The sequence below is a fragment of the Urocitellus parryii genome, chromosome 9, assembly GCF_045843805.1.
Source record: "Urocitellus parryii isolate mUroPar1 chromosome 9, mUroPar1.hap1, whole genome shotgun sequence".
Lineage (NCBI taxonomy): Eukaryota > Metazoa > Chordata > Mammalia > Rodentia > Sciuridae > Urocitellus > Urocitellus parryii.
The window spans coordinates 5,124,598-5,142,986 of record NC_135539.1 but is presented as its reverse complement, the minus strand read 5'-3'; the positions used below and the strand labels follow the sequence as shown (position 1 = coordinate 5,142,986).

At 60.7% G+C, this 18,389-nt stretch overlaps 1 protein-coding gene across 2 annotated transcripts in view; it reads right to left on the bottom strand.

Annotated features, from left to right (window-relative positions):
* The window catches only part of Ppl (periplakin), a 38,919-nt gene extending 28,233 nt beyond the window's left edge, over positions 1 to 10,686 (bottom strand). For both annotated transcript variants that reach the window (XM_026385500.2, XM_077802657.1), the window contains exon 1: positions 10,564 to 10,686. In XM_026385500.2, coding sequence (XP_026241285.2) covers positions 10,564 to 10,625 — 62 coding nt within the window. In that variant the 5' untranslated portion in view covers positions 10,626 to 10,686. The remainder of the gene's footprint in view (positions 1 to 10,563) is intronic.
* Positions 10,687 to 18,389: the final 7,703 nt, after the last annotated feature.

The window sequence follows — 18,389 nt, the reverse complement described above, 5'->3', positions numbered from 1 at the left end:
TGATCCGGTTGCCTTGTAGGAAGATCTGGGAGCCAGGGAGAACTGCTGACCAGCCTCTAGCCCCTGGAGAGAGCCCAGCTAGCCAGGACACGTGAGCGTCCACCCCGCAGTCAGCAGCAGCCCAGGAGGGGAACGCAGGTGGGCAGCTTTGAGAGCCACGCTTGCTCCTTTCAGCAACCCCTGTCCGAGTCGACCTTCTCCCCTCCACCTGGCCCACAGGGGACAGCGAGGGACAGCGAGACACTTCACTCAGGGCTGTAGGCTCCGTAGGTTCCTTAGACTCTCTGAGCCTCGGTTTCCTCGTCTGTGAGATGGAACAGGCTGTGACAATTCAAGGAGACGACCCTCGAGAGCGCTTTGGACCTGGCCACTGGTTATGTCCTCCCTGCCATCACCGGGGTGCAGTGGCTCTGCCAGGGCAGGGGTCTTCGTCTCAGCTCCTGTCAGGTCCACCACACGCTGCACAAAGCTCGTCCCAGAAACGGTCCAACCACCCACCAATGGCTGTCTAGAGTAACAGCATTCCCCAAACATGACCCAGAGGACAGAACCGCATCGAGCCCTCTATGCCGTTTGTCACGCTGCCTCCAAGGCCGGGCCTCACCCTGGCTGCAAACCTCAGCTGTTCCATGCATATCTGGTGGCCACGGAGGAGGATGGTGGGCTCCAGGTGACCCTGGGGACGCTGTGCCTGCTCCTTCTAGGCCCTGCTGACCGCGGTGAGTCAGATGGCCAGTGTCGGCCCACGGGGCTCCGTGCCTGGTGCCTGGGGCTGCTGGTCCCTTCCCTCCCCCAGACCTCCCGCAGCCGGCCCCCACTCGGCCCCACTCCAGGGCTCTGGAGACCGGGTGAAGACCGCTGCCCACACCCTTCCTCTCGGCCCGGGGCAGAGGGGGCACGTGCTTGCTCCCCAGCTGTCTGCAAGGCAGCAGCTTCTTCCCTGAGCGGCCACTCTGGGGATGGACCACGCTCTGGTGACCCTGGAGAGGCGCTGTCCCTCCATCGCCCCGCTCAGCTGTCCCTGCCGCTCCCTGTCGGGTGCTGGCCGTCCTTCCTGTGTGGGGCTCCGTGGCTCTTCCTTGCAGGGCCACTGGTTCTCCAGGCCGGTTCCTTGGTCACCCGCTGTGGTTCCTCCCTCTGGGGGTTAAGCCCGTCTCAGTGGTGGGGGCGGGGCGGGGCGGGGCTGCCTCAGCGGAGGAATGTCTGGAATGCACCGAGGACACGCCCCTTCCCAGGAACAGCCCCGCCCCTAGGGCCCCAGAAGGGCCGTCCTCCGGCCAGCCCCTGTCCTCCTCCGCTGGCGCCCCACCTGCCTCCAGGGCCAGCGGGCCTTCTGCGGCTCCCTGGGGCCCCCCGGGGTCTGTGGAGGCTCACCTCAGGTGCCAGGCGGCCCCCACCCTCACCTTCATGCACTGGCACCCAGATGGGCAACCAGGAAACCACCCTGAACAGAAACAGTGAGCGCACCTACTGGGTGCTGCCTGCCCAGCCCTTCCGCCCCCCAGGAGGAAGGTGCGCTAGGCGTTTCCGGGCCCTGTCCCAGCCCCACTGATGAGGCTGCGAACTTGTAGACGGTGTCAGGCATCTTTTATGGAGGGGGGGCTTCCACAGCCCTTAATTCCAGGGCTGGCCCGCGGCTCCGTGAACAGGCCTTGAACCCAGCAGGTGTTTTCCAGCCCGGCACAGCAGCAGCTCCCACATCCTCATTTTCCAGATGAAGATCACTGAGGCTCAGGTGGGTTAAGAAACCTGTGCGAGGTCACACAGCTGGGAAACAGTGATACCAAGGCCCAGCCCAAACATCCAGGTGCCAAGGCCACGTCCTTGCCACAAGACAGAGGGATGTGGATACCAGCCCAGCCCACCCCACCCCACCCCACCCCACCACGGAGAGAGCGACAGGGCGATCGCAGGCAGCCAGGAGACTGGGTGACAGGGCGAGGCGTTCACCCCGAGGGGAGGCCTGGTGAGCCACATCTCGTTGGCATCTTCATCAGTACAATTAATCCCGCTGTTGAGTAATCGCCATGGGTGGTAAACTGAGGCTGACTCACTCTCCGGAGATGGTACCACAAGAACTCCCAGCCCTGTCCCTCTAAGCTGGCCTGTCAGGCCCAAGGAACTGACCCTGAGTGAACCCGGCCACACTGCAGCCCAGTGCCCAATGTGACTCCCCTCTGACGCTCAGACGCTCTGCTGAGGTGGGTGTTGTTAACTCCTGCGGCTGAGGAGGACCCAGAGCTGGGGACGGACAACGGCCTGCTCGGGGTTAGGGCTAACCGACCGCCAGGCTCCTACCCGCTGCAGCTCCAGCGGCAGCGGCAGCGGCATTTTCTAGAGTCACTAAGTGGTGCTCACATTTCCACTCACAGGCCAACTCCTGACCACCGGTCCCTGCTTCAGGCCCTCGGGACAGACCTCCTCCAAGCCCCTGGAGACACAGACTATTGGCATGGTGTAAAAAGCAGGCTTGAATAACGCTGTCCACCAACTCTCGAGCTGATGCAAGGCCTGGAATTAAGGCCCCACCAGGGCCCCTCAAAAGATGTCCCTATTGTCCAAAAGTTCACAGGTTAATGGGCAGGGTTAGGGGAACACCTCAGTGACTATAATTAGGAAGATGGCAGAGAGCCCAGGTCAGAGTATGTTCAGCCACTCTGTCCCCTTCAGGCTTATCACCTAAGTTTAGTTGTGAAAATACAGCTCAATAAAAGAGAAGAAGGAAACACCATCAATAGATAATTCAGCCGGAGGAGGTCCCAAGCACCCTCATTACAATAAACGTGAATGGGTTAAACTCACCGTCAAAAGACAGACTCTTGGTGAGAATGTGAAGGACCCACCCCCAGCTGTAGGCCAGTTTAAGATGCACCTGGGACTAAAGGACACGGGAAGGTTGGGAATAAAGGGATGGAGCAGGTGGACCACAAAACCGCCACTGAAAAGAGGAAGTACAGGCCACGCACCCCTAAGACAAGGCGCAGTTAGTTACTCCTGGCTGCTGGCGGGGGTTCTGACTTCAGTGATCCAAGGCAGGGCTGGGACCTGGAGTTAAGCCCTTCTGGGACTCTAACGTGCAGCTGGCGCTGAGAACAAGGAACCGCAGCAAGGGTTAAAGGGGAGAGGCTGGGGTGGACTCCTAGGTGTCAACCGGGAGGAAGTCTTTCCAGAAAGCAGTCCCCAGGTGGTGCCCATAAATACCAGATTGATTGGTCCACTGACGGTCACACTTGCTACTGGAAACTTCTATGGTAATTAGATAGTCAGTTCCCCCACACCCAGTTATTAATCCTGGGGAGGTAAGTCCTAAACCAGACCGGCTGTTGGAAGGGCAGCTCTGGCTCTGTTTTTGAGGCCTAATCTGTTTCCGGCCAGGGAAGGCCACCCCCTCGTGGGCCTCTGAGCCAGGCCTAGGGCCGCCGTGTCGGGTGAGTGCTTTTCGGCTCTCCTGACAGACACACAGAAGGCCAAGTCCAGGGAAGGCCAAGACGGTCTTGAAGGCTTTTGCAATATTTAAACAGGGCTCAAGCCAACCCTGGTACCCCAGGCACGAGGCCATTAGAGACCGGTGGACAAGGAGTACCAGCCTTGCCACTTAAGACCTACTGAGTGCTTGATGCTCTTCCTATCAGCACAGTCCTCTCCACAATCCCGCACCCTCCAACAGACAGGGTTCAAGAGAACTTCAGCCCCTGTTAGTACACTGAGTCCCTTCTATGTGCCAGCTCTGTTTCTGGGTTCAGGGTGTGAAAGTGGACAGAGGCCCAGAAGGGACCAGGACTGGCCCTGTTGATGACAGGCAGCCCAGCTGGGCCTGCAGCTCACCCGCCAGGCTCTTTCTGTCTGCCTCCCGGGCCGTGGCCCCTGCCCATGAGCTTCGGCTTCCCCTCTGTAAGTTGGGGTCTGCCTGCCTGTTTCAGAGTTGGGGAGAGCCAAGCTTCTCATCTGGGGTGCAGGAGAAGAACTCCTCCTGCCATGGCCAAGAGGGAGAGGTCAAGATCCTAAAAGGTGCTAGCCTGGTTTCCAAGCTGATCCTGCTCTCCTGCGGCCCCACCGCCGGCCAGGCTGGGCCAGCAGTGGCCAGCTGGGTCACCTGCCAGCCTACCCCCAGCTCAAAAGGCTGGGTTAGAACCGCTGAGCATCCTGGGCTAAGTCCCTCGGACTCCCCGAGCCTCCCCTGGAGGAAGATGTGGTAGAATTTATCTAAGACAGACCACAGGAGCAGGACTCCAGATGGTCATTGGGGTGAGGTCCTGGCCCCGGGCTTCCTGTGTCCACACCTTCCCCATGCTGGGCCTCTCCCTCCTACTTCCTCCCTGAGGCTTCCCACTTGCATCTCTCCATCCAGAACCTGCCCTCCATCCTCGCTCCCAAAGCCCTCCTCCTCCCTCCCCAAACCCTTCTGTTGCTGGACTGGACTCCCAGACATGGGCTCAGGGCTGCCCATGGTGGCTTTCCTTCCCCATTCCAACCCTCAGGGAAAAAAATGTTTGGAAACTCATGACCTCGTCCAGCATGCACAACGCGCTACGAGGAAACGGCCACCGTCCCTACCAGCTGTGCTTACTAACGTCCTCACACTGAGGTTATTGTGGGTCACCCTGTCTGCTCCCTCCCTGAGGTACAGGGTTTTAGACTTGCTGGTTTCTGCCTAAACTGGTTTATATATATATATATATATATATATTTTTTTTTTTTTTTGATACCAGGGATTGAACCCAGGGTGCTTAACCACTGAGCCACCTCCCCAACCCTTTCTCTCTCTTTTTTTCCAGTTGTAGATGGACACAATACCTTTATTTTATTGGTTTATTTTTATGTGGTACTAGGGATCAAACCCAGTACCTCACGCATGCTAGGCAAGCGCTCTACCACTGAGCCACAACGCCAGTCCCAATCCCCAGCCCTTTTTTATATTTTATTTAGAGACAGGGTCTCACTAAGTTGCTTAGGGCCTCGCTAAGTTGCTGAGGCTGGCTTTGAACTTGCGATCCTCCTGCCTCGGCCTCCAGAGCAGCTGGGATCACAGTGCACCCCTGGCCTGGCTGGTTTCTACTTTTAAAACATATGCACACCTGCTCCCAGGAACGGTGGGACTTGCTCTGGACGCGGGGTTCTGTTTGCTGAGGGTGTCTCGGGTTGTGTGCGCCCGGGCACGTGCGTAGCCTGTGCGTCCCCTTTGATGTCCTCTGTATCTCCTCATCTCCTGTGGGTTCTTGGGTTCTCGGCTCTGCTCGGCTCTTTCCCTCCTCTATCTCAGGACTTATCACTGGGCCTCGCTGCCGGTTGTTTACCCAGCCCACTCCCTGACCACTGCCCTGCAGACACCGCCAACCTGGGACGGGAGGCTGCTCAGACCTGGCTGTCCTGTCTTCGACACAGAAACCACCGCCCCTATCCTCGTAGTTCCCCTGGGCCCCCGGGGTGGGTGCACCTGCAGGGGATACTGAAGGGGAAGAAAATCTTGGCAGTCCTCCCAAGATCCTCGCAGCGCACATACACACATATGGCCCCTGCCCGGCCACACCAGCCCTCTCCCAGAGAGACAGACATCCTCCCCATCTGGCCACCACAGAGTCAAACGGTCACTGAGACAATAGCGCGATCAAGGAAAGGCCGAGCAGGGCGGTGGGGAGGGCTCCCCGGGATCAGAGGCAGAGGTGGTGAAGGAGAAGGGGGAGGGCATTCCAGGAAGGAGGCCCCTCCTGGAGAAAGGCTGGGAGGCTGGCTGAAAGCCAGGTGGAGACCGAATAAGGGCAGGCATCCATGCTGTGCAGGGCAGCAGCTCCCAGAGCCTAGGAGCAACACGGAACCTGAGGCCAGAGTTATCCTGGGACATGGTCACTGCACGCAGCCATGCCTGCCACGGGGAAGGGACGGGAGTGTGGCCAGGGACAGTGGTGAGATGGATGTGAGCATCCAGGCAGGAGGGGCCGCCCTGGTGCCAACTCTGGGGGGAGAGGGGAGCAGGGAGCTGACCTGAAGCCGGCTCCGCCCCGTCTGGAGGCAGAAAGGGGCATCAGTAGCCTCCCCAGCTCAGGAGGCTGCAGCACTGAGGCCCAGGCAGAAGCAGAGAGAACACAGACCACAGATTTTCTGCCTGAGACAGGCTGGGACAGGCAGGCTGCAGGGCACAGATGGTGCCAGTGAGGCCCTGCACGGCCCTGCCCAGAGCGGAGCAGGAAGAGTGCAGGACCTGCACTCTGGGAATCCTCGTCCCAGCCGAAGGCAGCTTCTCCCCAGCCCCCAGATCCCTCGCCCCCGCCCACCCGCAGTGTTGCCTAAGAGGTGGGAATGGAGCTTTGTCTTCTCTCCAAATAAGGGCCCCTGGAATACCCTTAGCAGCCTCTCTTCCAGGTTGAGCCCAAATCTGCCCTGCATCTACGTGGTCTGGTCTCCTACCTTCTGCTGAGAGGCCTGGGTGGGAGGCAGAGGGAGCAGAGGCTCAAAGGGCTACTGGAGGTGGAGTCCGAGCAGGAAATCAGTGTCAGTACCCCCCCCCAGGCCCACTCCCCAGGGGCTCCCAAACCCCTAGCATGGGCTGTTGGTGAGTCCAAGGTGGGTGCCTTGATGCTCCGCCTTGGGATTGCCCTCTGGGGAATAGACAGCCCCCCCCCCATGGCCCCTAGGGCTCACCATCAGGAGATGCTGGGGCACCTTCAGCCTGGGGCGCACGCAGTAGGTGCTGGGGAAATGGCTGGGCTGTTCACTGTGGCTGTCACCAGGGTGACTGGAGACCATGGGCTTTCCTGACAGCCCCCCACCCCAGATCATTCCACTTTCCCACCGTCACAGGGACCCAGCCCAGGCTCCGCAGTTCTCCTCCCTAACAGCAGCATGTGACTGCCGGCTCTGAGGTACAGAGCGCACCCTGAGCGTGCTCCAGGTTGGGGCCCTCACATGCATGCTCTTGCTGATCCCCTTCACCAGCGGGGGCTTGCTATCACCACCTGCATTTCACAGATGATGAAACTGAGCCTCAGAGACATTGAGTGACCTGCCCAGGGTCACACAGCTCAGGAGGGGCAGAGCTGGGGCTTGAACTCATGCGGGGTGGACAAATGCAGTGCTTTTAACCAGCAAGAGGCTCAGGGTACCCCGATGGCCTCCAGTAGAACAGCTTCCCTTTCACCCACCCACAAAGCCTTGGGCCCTGCCACCCATGCAGGAGCCTCCATTAGGGCTGAGCCATTCTTGCAAGACCCTGTGTGGGTGGGGCTGGGAAGTATGGTCAGGCTGCCCAGTTGACTGGGGTGGAGGTCTGGGTGGAGGGGGATGGGGCTCCCTGAGGCCCAGTGTCTGTCCCAAATCAGAGACAGAGTCCAGTCCGCCCCCAGAGCTGGATCTGAATTAACCACAGCACTCAGACACCTCCCCTGAGAAGCCCTCCTGACCACCCCTCTGACCTGGACAGCTTCACCTCACACCGTCCCAGAGCAGCTGAGCTGGAGACCCAGTCTGACAGTCCCCGCCCCGCCTGCCCGCTGTCACCCTGGGAGTTTCCTAATCACACGTGCTCAGGCTTAACCCCATCCTAGCTCCCTGATGGAGGGCCAGCAACCTGTGCCGGGAGGTTGTCATCTCCACATCTGCCCCTACCGTCTGGGAATGGGGTCCTCAGGCAGTGCACAGCCTGTCCATCACGGCCTCCAGCTCACCCTGGGTACATAGTGGGTACCTCATCTGCACTTGTCAATGATTCTAATCATCACAGCAGCCTGGCGTGAAACCTCCCGTCTTTTCCCTGAGTTACTTCATTCAGTCCTCAGCCAACACACTACCGGGCAAGCACTACACTTATCCCCAGTCTCCAGGTACAAAACAGGCTCAGAGAGCCCAAGCAGCTTTCCCAAGGTTGCACAGCCAGGGAGGTGGGAATGGGTCCTCAACAGAGCCTCCCCATTGGGCTGGATGCTGTCCTCCAGCACCTGCACCATCAGGCCTGACCCTGTCATTAACTCAGGTGTGAACACCAGCTCCCACACCTGTCATTAGGAACTAGGGCGATGGGAGCAGCGGGGTTCACACCCTGTCCGGCCCCTCCCCAATTTCATCTGCTAAAGGGTGGACAAACAGGAAGGGCTGGCTCCCTGGATGTGCTCTGTTCCCCAGTTGGACTTGTGCAGTTCAAAGCTCCGGCCGCTGTGAAAGTCCAAACTCAGGGCTCCTGATCCCCTGGGCTCAGGAATGTGCTGACACCCCTCACCTGGGCACTTCCTGGGTGCCAGGTCACTGCTGCCCCTACAGCCTCACGTGGGAGATACCTATTGCCACCCCCACTTGGCAGACTAGGAAACTGAGGCTCAGAGCCTGAGTGCCAACATGGCCAAGCCAGGATCAGAAGGGAGGCACCTGCTCTGGGGTGGGAGCTCCCCCCACCCTCCCCCACTGCACCCCACAGGCAGCCCTCTCTTCCCCGCACATGGAGAGGGGCCCCTACAAAACTCAGGTGAAAGAGCAACTTGGGGGAAGCTCCCTGTGGCCAGCAACCACAGCTTAGACCCCAAGTACCTGCCGTGGTGCCCACTGCAGGGCCACCAGGTAAGGTTCATGAGAGTCTTGTCAGAACAGGGCACAGGGCTGCCCCACCCCACAATCAAGACCATCACCCAGATTCCACCAGGGGAACGGCAGAGGGGCCTGCTGGGCTGGGAGACCATGCAGGAAGCATGGGCCCCGACTCAGGGCTGTGGCTATACTCGTGCTTAGTGCTGGGGTAACAGCAAGGACAGGTGACCCCCAGGTCCCTCACCCCTCCTGGACAATGAATCAGGAATGTGTGCTAGAGAAAGAGACCTCTAAGCTGAGACTGCTGGCCAAAGGCTGTCAGCCACGGCCAGGGGTGGGGGGGGCCTGCCTCAGCTGGGAGGCAGGCAGTGCCAGGCATCCTTGCTCCCAGACCCTCAGAGTCCCCCATCTGCGGGGGGGGGGGGGCTGCCTTCTTCCCCTCCTGGCTCGCCTGGGTTCCCTGGAACCTTGCTCGGTCCAAGCCAGGAGGGGGCCTGGCCCCCTCCTGGTGTGGGAGTCTGCGTGTGTGCAGGACTGGGGTGGGGTGACTAGAGGGGAAGGCCACAACAGTCGTGTGGGACTGGCACCGAGCTTCTGATTGTGCAACGCCAAGGAACAGTGCACAGACTGGACGGGACCCCAGCTGGACCCGGGAGCCAGCTGGACTCGCAGCAGAGGACAGGGAGGAACAGCATGCAGGGCCCTGCCCAGTCTCTGGGGTTGTGAAAGACTGGGGAGGGGAGGGATGGGGACCTCCGGAGGGGGAAGAGATGCCTCTGGGCTTAAACAGCCCCAAGTGCAGGCAGGAGTACAGTGGACCTTCTGTAGGGGTGAGTCTCCAGGGACTGCAGTGTCCATGCCCCAGCCTGAGGTGGGCGGGGGCTGGACCTAAGGTGGGGGTGATAGCCAGGCTCACAGTCCTCCCCTCCTCCAGCTGAGGCCTGGGGGAGTGAGGAGAGCTCAAGGGTGCAAGGGCGTCCCACCCAGGGAGCCTGGGCCCAGCCAGGTGAGCTGAGCCACTTGTCTAGTCTTCACCAGCCTGAAGTTCCTTCTTGGGAACCCGCACCCCATTGTCCCCAGTGGGTAGGTGGGGAATAAGGCAGGGGCCGAAGTCCGGCCCCTTCCCCAATCTCAGCATCTCCAGGAGGCTCCCCCAAACCGGTTATTAAGTGAATACATTAGGCTTATCAAAACGGACGTGGGCTGCCTCTCAACGCAAACACATCGAGACATGTCATTCCCTTCCCAGGCGGTCCTGGGAACCTGGGCTCCGAGACGCCGCCAGTTTCGGGCTGGGGGGGGTGGTGGCGGTGGAAGAAGCCACACCCCTGAGAAAGAGGCCCGACGCCGCCCAGCCCGTGCGCAGAACCCGGCTCTGGGAGGCAGCGGGTGCCCGGGCTGGTTCCTCCCTCGACCCGCACCCACCACTGCCTCTGGGCGCCGCCAGAGCCCGCAGGCAGGCGCTGGAACCGCTGTGTCAGGTGCCCCCTCCCCTCCTCGCCCCATGCCACACAGCTTCTCGCCTCCTGGACACCAGAAGCACCTGTGCGCTCTCCAAGCGTCGCTGGGGAGCGCCCCCGGCCCAGCTCAGTGACCGGCCCCTACGCCGGGCTCCCGGGGCTCCCGGGGCTGCCGGGGCTCCCCTCGGCGCCACAACCCTGGGTGTCGCCTGTTCCAGACTTGCCACTCCCGGATCCCGGCGATGATTCCTGGCCCTAGGAGACCCACAGCCAATGGCGACCCTGGGACACGGAAGTGCCTTGTACCCCCAATTCAGTTCCCCGACGTCTAGGCCCCCCAAATAACGCTCCTGAGTTTCTCGGATCCCCTTCGTCTCACATGGTGGCCCCTTAGGCTCCCCTTCCCCGTCCCATCCACCTCGGCGGTGCTTCCCAGCTCCGGGGGACCTTGGCCCGGCGTCCCCCACCCGCGCCTGGGTTCCCGGCCCTCTGCGTCCCGTGCAGCCACCGGGCCCCACGTCCCGGGAGGTTTTCCCGGCTCAGGGCGCCCCCCTCGCGACGGCCTCCTGAGCGCAGCCGGCCGGCGCCTCCTCACCTGCGGGTCTGCACCTTGGGGCTGTATTTGCCTTTGTTTCTCTTCCTGAAGAGCGAGTTCATGGTGGCGCTCCGGGGCGCGGCGGCGGGCCGGGCGCGCACTGAGGCGGGCGGCGGGCGCAGGTGAGCGAGCGGCGGCGCGGGGAGCCCCGAGTGCGGGCGCGGGCGCCTGGTCACTACTCGCGGGGGGCGGGGCGCCGGCCGGCCACTCGTTCCGCGGCCGCTCCCCGAGAAGGTGGCGCTTACCTTCCGAGGAGGGGCCACCGCGGGCGGGGCTTGGGGCTCCTGGGGTGCCCGCCCCGGGCCAGCCCGAGGGAGCTCGGGGGCGCTGGGCCCGGCCGGTCGCCGCCCCCGCGCCTGCTTTTCCTCCCGCAGTCCCCAAGCGCGGGGGCGCAAAGGCCACCTTCGCCAGCACCCTCGGCCCCGCCTTCCACGCACCTCGGGCCTGCCGCGCCCGCTGGCTGGAGGCCCGCACCTGGTGCTGCGCTGCCCCGGGTACTCTGCGCTCCTCCTTCTTTGGCGGACACCCAGCTGGGCCCCGGGACAGGTGTGGCTGAGACCCAACGGGTCTCCGTGCCTCGGGTGGCTAGAGAGCTGCCCCCGCGGTAGCAGCGTGGGTGGTGATTGAGAGAACAGGACTCAGGGGCGCACGGCCCGAGCTGAAGTCCTGCTGCGGCCCTGGGTTGACGGCCACTCAGTTTCGTTTTTGTTGTCAAAGGTTGATAAAAACTCCCCGCATCCCAAAGGGTTGTGAGGAGATTCCTACAGATAACTCACACAAAGCGCTTGGCCTCCAAGGTTCAGGAAGCTTTGCCCCTATCGATCAGGCCATCCAGAGAGGACAAAAAAATCTTTTGAAACGTCCATAACTCCAGGTCCTGGCGAGATGGAAATACTTTACAAAAATTGCTCGGTTTCGGTGCAGAATGCGCAATTCTGCCAACAGGTCCCGGGTTAGACCGGGTGCCAGAGGAGAAGGCTGCAGTTGGATATCCAGAAACCAGCTGGATGCGGGTAGGGCCCACAGCTGGGAGGGCTCAGGGCCACTGGGGAGGGCCTGGGGGTCCGATTCCAGCTGGGGAGGAAAAGCCCACCGTCTCCGGGGAGACTCCCAAGGCAGTGAGGTTAGTTATGGCCAGAAGGCTCTTAGAGGTCAGCTGGGGAGTGAAGATGGGGGGCAGGGGGCTGGCTTCCTGAGTCCTGGGTTCAAGTTCCACCGTCTGGAGTCTTCAGGCCAGTCCCTCCCCCACATATTTTCTATTTATAACTGAGGTTGGGGTGGAATTGATCCCCAGGGATTTTTCCTGCCCTGGACCCCAGCACATCTGACCTCACCCAGTGTCCTTCAGGTCATCTCTTGTTACCGACACTGAAGGGCGGGGGTTTCCAAGGGTTATAAAGGACTCTAGGAAGCCCCTATCCTTAACAGGGAACCCGTGGGTGGCTTTAAGAGGTTGTGATTCTCCTAAAGTTGCTTTCAAAAGATGTGTTCACCTGTCCAATTTCATTTGTTCATTCACTCAACCTGTTCCCTAGGTCTGCCAGCCGTGCTGCACCTGGCTTTCTCTGCTCGTGGCATGTTGAATAAGAGGGAAAAGCCAAAGCACAGTTAAGGGCTGTCATCCTGAGGAGGGAGCACATATTAATAAAAAACACAACACTTGCACGTGGTACACACTTGTAATCACAGAGGCTGGGGAGGCTGAGGCAGGAGGAGCTCTGGTTCAAGACCAGCCTGGGCACCTTAGTGAGACCTTGTCCTAAAAATAAAAATGAAGGGGCTGGCGTTGTGGCTCAGTGGTAGAGCGCTCGCCTAGCATGCATGAGGCCCTGGGTTCGATCCTCAGCACCATATTAAAAATAAAATAAAGATATGGTATCCAACTAAAACTAAAAAATAAATATTTTAAAAAATTAAAATTAAAAAGGGCTCCTGATGTAGCTCCATGGTAGAGCCCTTGCCTGGCGTGCTTGAAGCCCTGGGTTTAATCCCCAGTACTTCAAAAACAAAAACACAACTCAAACTGTTGGCTTTTCAAAGGGGCCAGGTGCCAATAAAGGGCTGCGTAGAGACAGCGTTTCCGAGGTTGTTGTGCTTTGGAGTCTCTGGGGGAGTTTCTAAAGTGCAGATTCCTGATGGGGAGTCTGGGGAGGGGCCCAGGAATCCAATACATTGACAAGTCCTCCTGCCACCTCAGAAAAGCCAGGAGGAGAGACAAGTCCTGCCTGCAGCCCCCAAGTGCTCAGGCAGAAAGCTCTGCACCCAACTCCCCCAAACCTGACCTCCACTCCCATCTGGGCTCTGCCTGGCCCCCTCTCCCCAGCTCTCCTCACAGCTCCAGTGCTCACCAGCAAGGCGGGAACTGTTCCCTCCACCCTGAAGTGACTTCCCTCCCTAGGTCTGAGGACAGTGAGGGGACATGCTCTCCAGGCAGCTCATGCCAGGAGCAGACGTCAGAGGAGCCAGGCTTTAGGAACACGGGTGTGTGTTGGGGACCCCTGGGACCTGCAGGAGCCTGGACACCACACCGAGCTTGCTCACCACAGAGACCCCTTCCCCACACAGCAGTGGCCACAGGGAGGGGCTCTTCAGGGCCTTGGTCCAGCTGGCTCTGGCCCTGCTCTGCCTCTCTGGACGCCCTTTCCTTATTTCTCCACTACCTTTGCCCACAGGTGGCTCTCACGCCGGCATTCCACAGGGACCTCACTGTGACACTGTGAGCATAGAGAGGAAGCTGCCCAGGGGGGTCCACACTGGGGGTGCAGCTGGGGAGAGGCTGGTGTGGAGGAGAGGGCCGAGGTGGCGCACAGAGACCAAGGTGGAGTCCTCTCGTGGCTCGTGCCTCTCTCCAGCGGAGCAGGTGGGGCAGCGGCACCCCCGCCCCAGTGTGGTATGCTTGTGTACTCCCAGAAGGGTCCACCAGAAGCAGCCAAGAGTGACCTCAGGAAGGAGGAGCCTGGAGAGACCAGGCTGGAACCCCGCTCAGGCCTTTCCAGCTGTGAGAACGTGGGCCAGTCCCTGGGCCTCTCTGAGCTTCAGTTTCCTCCTCTGTGAAGTGGGCACAAACACAGGGTCATCCCCATGAGATCCTGCATGTGAGCACCTAGCGTGGTCCTGGCGGTCAGAGGCCCTAGCAAATGGGAGGGGTATGTGTACGGGGGGTCGAGGGGCACAGGCTGCGTGGGAGCTCCAAACGGGGTCAAAACTCTGGACTTCTCCAAACTTCTGAATCCCCTTCCCCCACAACTCCTAGGAAGGTGGAGGTTGGTTTGGGGCAGGAACTGGACCGGGGATCCCAGGTCAGCGGGCTGGGAGCTCAGCTGATGCACACCATGGCTCTTTTTTTTTTTTTTTTTTTTGAGAGTGAGAGAGAGAGAGAGAGAGAGAGAGAGAGAGAGAGAGAGAGAGAGAGAGAGAGAGAGAGAGAGAGAGAGAGAGAGAGAGAGAGAGAGAGAATTTTTAATATTTATTTTTTAGTTCTTGGCGGACACAACATCTTTGTTGGTATGTGGTGCTGAGGATCGAACCCGGGCCGCACGCATGCCAGGCGAGTGCGCTACCACTTGAGCCACATCCCCAGCCCCATACCATGGCTCTTGATGGAAGTGGTGCCAGGTTTTATTTATCAACGGCTGACTCTGCGCCAGGGAACATGGCACGTGGCCAACGCATCTCTGCTGCTTGGTTCTCTCCAGCTAGTCTGGCGGGGTGAGGCAGGCCAGGGCTCCCTGCCTGGGAGGTGGGCAGTTCTGGGCTTACTCTCCAGGGAAGGGAACAGCCCTGAGAGGAACAGAGCTCAGCTGGGCTGGAACCAGCCTGCCTGCCCCAGTGCCTGCGCTCTTGGACCCCCACCGTCCACAGGCTCCCTGGCTCCCACTCCCAGCACAGGGCAGCTGGCCCAGCTCCTGCTGACTCAGCTGGGCCTGGCCCAGGAGTGGGGCAGAGGACCAGCAGATTCAGGGAGGACTTCCCCTAGTGCTCCTCCCTCTTCTCTGCACCGCTGTCAGCGGGCCGGAGCTGGCCTGTTGGTGTGGGCACGTGGGTGTGAACATGTGTGTGCTTTCCTTTGTGGGCAGGCCGGATGGGGTGGGAGGTCTACTCGCCCCTCGTGCATCCTCCCCTGGGCACGTGGGATTTGTTTGGCTCCTCGGAGCCCTCTTAGGCCAAGTGACTCATCCCCTCCGCTGCAGGGGTGGAGGGGAGGACCTGCCGCAGAGGTCTGCGGAGGCTGTTTGCTTTCCTAGGCTTTGCAGGACGATGGTTAAGTGGGTGCACCTGCAGGGCCACCCAGGTGCCTGGCAACCAGGTGACCCTCACCCCCAACACCTGGCCTCTTTCTGCAGCCAGGCAAGGCCACTGGCTGGAAGGATGCCACCATCTTCACAAGGGTCACCTGTGCCCTTCTGGCCGCCACCATCCTGTCCCCGGCTGCAGCTGCAGAGCTGCTCCCTGGGTGCTCACCTGTGAGCCAGGGTGATACAAGACCCGTGGCACCGCCCCACCCACCGTTGCCAGAGAACAGTGGCCTGCTCCTCACAGTGGAGTCCAGCCTCTCCTCCCGGGGCGAGGCCCAGGTCCATCCTCCCACGGATGCCCCGTTCTCTGCTCTCTGACTCTGTGGCCTCACCCTCACCTGGGGAGCACTTAAAAAGCATATTCTAAGGGCCTGCCCCCAAATTATAGCTAAGTAGGTCTTGGCAGGGCCCAGGAATCTGCATTTTAAAACCACCTATGCCCTTGGACCCTGAAGCAGGTGGTTTGGGGCCACCCTGAGAATCACAGCCGAGGGCAGAGACAGATGTGCACAAGTCCAAGGCCCAGGCGATACGTGGTTGGGAAAAGCCAAAGCTTTAGTTCAAAGCCAGGCTGTGTTTGAATCCTGGTTTTGCTATAAACCCAGCTGTGTGACCTCAGATAGGTGGTTTAACCTCTCTGGACCTAGTTTTCCCCATCTGCTAACAGAGGAAGAGCCCGTGTACAGAGTGCAGAGCTCCTGGTGTGGAGGCCCCTTTCCTCCCGGTCCTCCAAGGGCCAGGAGGGGAGTGGCCCAGCTCACCCGTGTTGACTTCCTCGCAGGAAAATGGAAAATCCTGCTGGCCCTCCAACCCAAGAGGGCTGACTCACTCGGCCCTGGGCTGGGGGCCCGGTGAGCTCCCCACACCATCCCCTGGGGAGAGTGGAGGCCCGGGGCCTGGCAGCAGGGACGGGAGAGGGTCCACAGTGACTCACAGGCGCTGCCTGCCCCCTGACTCATCCCTGGAGAATGCACCTCAGGCCCCCACCCTTGGCCGCCTGCCCAGTCCTGGCCACCTCCCCCTGGCCTGCAGCCCCCACCATTGCTGCGGGGAGATGCACTCCCATGACCCCTGGTGGCCCTCCACAGATCCACCTGTACAGCCTGGAGCGGTCAGAGACCGAATCAACTCCCAGGGGGTTGGACAGCTGCTGCTCTGAGTCCCCGCTGCCCTGGCCCTTCCCCTGGGACCAGGCCTTGGAGGGGTTAACTGGGCTCAAAGGGGCCTCTCTTGGACGCAGTGCTGGAGTCCACGCTGACCAGCCACATGGCCCCTCTGCCTGTTCTGCAGACCCAGGCCTTGGGGTTACAGACACCTTGTCACGAACCCTGGCCACTTCCCATCCCTGGGTACCTCCCTGGGCCTGTGCCAGGGCTTCTCAGGCATGAGGCTGCCCTGCGAGGTCACCCTGTCAGGGCGGAGAGTGGAGCTGGGTGGGGCTGGACAGGCTCTGCCAGGCCTGGATCCTGCAGGACAGGCTGCCCAACCCACCCCAAAGGCCTGTCCTCCCTCCTCACCCAGGCCTGCTTCCTCCCTCCGCCTCGCAGGGGCCTGCTGGGCTCGGGCTGCCAGTCCTGTGGGGCTGCATTCTAGGCCAGTGTCCAGGGTGTGACTGACCCTGGGGCCTGCCCAGGTCAGAAGGTCAGGACCCTGTTCCCTCTAGAGCCGTCAAGCATTCTCTTAAAGCCATGGGTTTGAATTGTGGCTCAGCCATGATCCTGGCTGTGTGACCTTGGCCAGGTGGCTTATCCGCTCTGTAAAACAGAACCAGTGAGCCGAGATGTCAAATTCCAGTTCCTCCATTTCATAGTTCTGTGACCCTGGGCGAATGTCTTCACCTCTCTGAGCCTTGGTTTCTCCATTGTAAAATGGGGACACCAGACAACAGCTCCCTTGGGTTTTGAAGAGAGTCAAGGAAGTAAGACAGGTAACAATCGAAATAACAACTTTGGTTCAGGGCTTACTGTGTGCCAAGTACTGAGTACTTGGCTGAATATTAAGTGCTAAGTACTTGGTTGGCATTGTCAAGTAGTTAGCACTTAGTACTTGACCCCAGTCAAAAAAGCACTTGGGCATGACTAAGCGCACGTACTTAAAGTACTGGAGCTAAGGAGTTTGATGGAAGCACCCAGCCAGGAGATCACTTCCGTAATGGAGACGAGGAACTGGCCACTCTCTCCTCAGTTTGCTGACCTGGATGTTGAATTCCCAAGACCCGAAATGCCTGCCCAAGGCCGCCGTCCGTCCATGGGACTCAGGATTCTAACCCCGCGGCCAGAGCCAGTGCCCCAGCCCCCACTGCTGCAGCACTAGCTGGTGCCTGAATCACAGTGTGCACCTGGTGACCTGTCCAGTGTGGCTGGGAGGGTTGGAGCATGGGAGTGGCCCCTGGACAGCCCCCAGAGGAGGACTGGGCAAGAGGTCCTGAGTCTGAGTGGTGGAGGGCCACAGTCTGACGTTTCCATGGCAACCAGGCTCCTCCCCACCCCCAGAATCTCCATCCTTACCCCACAGAGCCTCCTCCACTGGCACTCATCCATTTATGGAGCCCTTGCTGTATGCCCAGCCGTGGGGCAGCAGCAGCAGATAAGATGTAACCCCATGTCAGGGCACTTGTGCCTGTGAAGGGGAAATGGGTGGAAAAACAGACACGGTGTTTAAGAAAGCGAAGCAGCGGAAGTGGAGGTCAGCGTGGGGAGCCGTGGAGGCCTCTCCAGAGGAGGCCAGGGTGAGGGGAGTCACCCCCGCCCCTGTCCTCGCTGTTTATGATTGAAACAGAGCGGCCCTGTCCCGCGGGTGGCCCCCACGCGATGGCCCCCACCTGGGATCAGCCCCAGCGGCCTGTCCACTCCGCCTGCTGAGCTCCAGCATTCCTGCCGGGCCCCGGTGCCCAGACCCCGTCTGCTGCCCGCGCAGGCCATTCTCTGGTCACAGGCTCAGGCTTAATCCCCTGCCTGGGCCCCAGCCCCGGGGACTGATGAGTCAGTGCCCATCAGGACAAACACTCCCTCCTCCCCGCCCTGGGGTCCCTGCCCCGCCCTGCCTGCCCGTCCATCCTGTTCCCCACAAAGGGCCTGGCCTCTGCTGGCCTGGGGAGGCTCTGGGCCAGGCCTTCAGCGCTTCCTGGACCCGCGGAATGTTCTGCACACAGGGAGCTACAGGAATGAGCCACCTGCCGCCTGTGGCCGCTGGCCCCCCGGGGAGGAGTGGGGCCCCGTTGCTGTGTCAGTGTGACTTAGGCGAGTGACTGTGTAGCCCTGTTTTTAATCAAAGCAAACGTGTGCAGCCGTGTGTGTCTGGTGGCCACTTACTGAGCAGGACCCAGGCACAGAGCGGAAGCACAGGAGCTGGCCCTCCCCGGGCCCCTCCCACCTGCCCAGTCCCTGGGTGGGACCCCAGCTGGTGGTGAGGACCTCACACCCAGAGGGGGCCTGCGCTGACATGTGTGTAGGGGGGTGGGGGCTCCATCACTTCCCAGCTCCTGGCTGGCCCTCAGGGTGGACCCACCAAGGTGCAGGGCTCCCTGCTGGT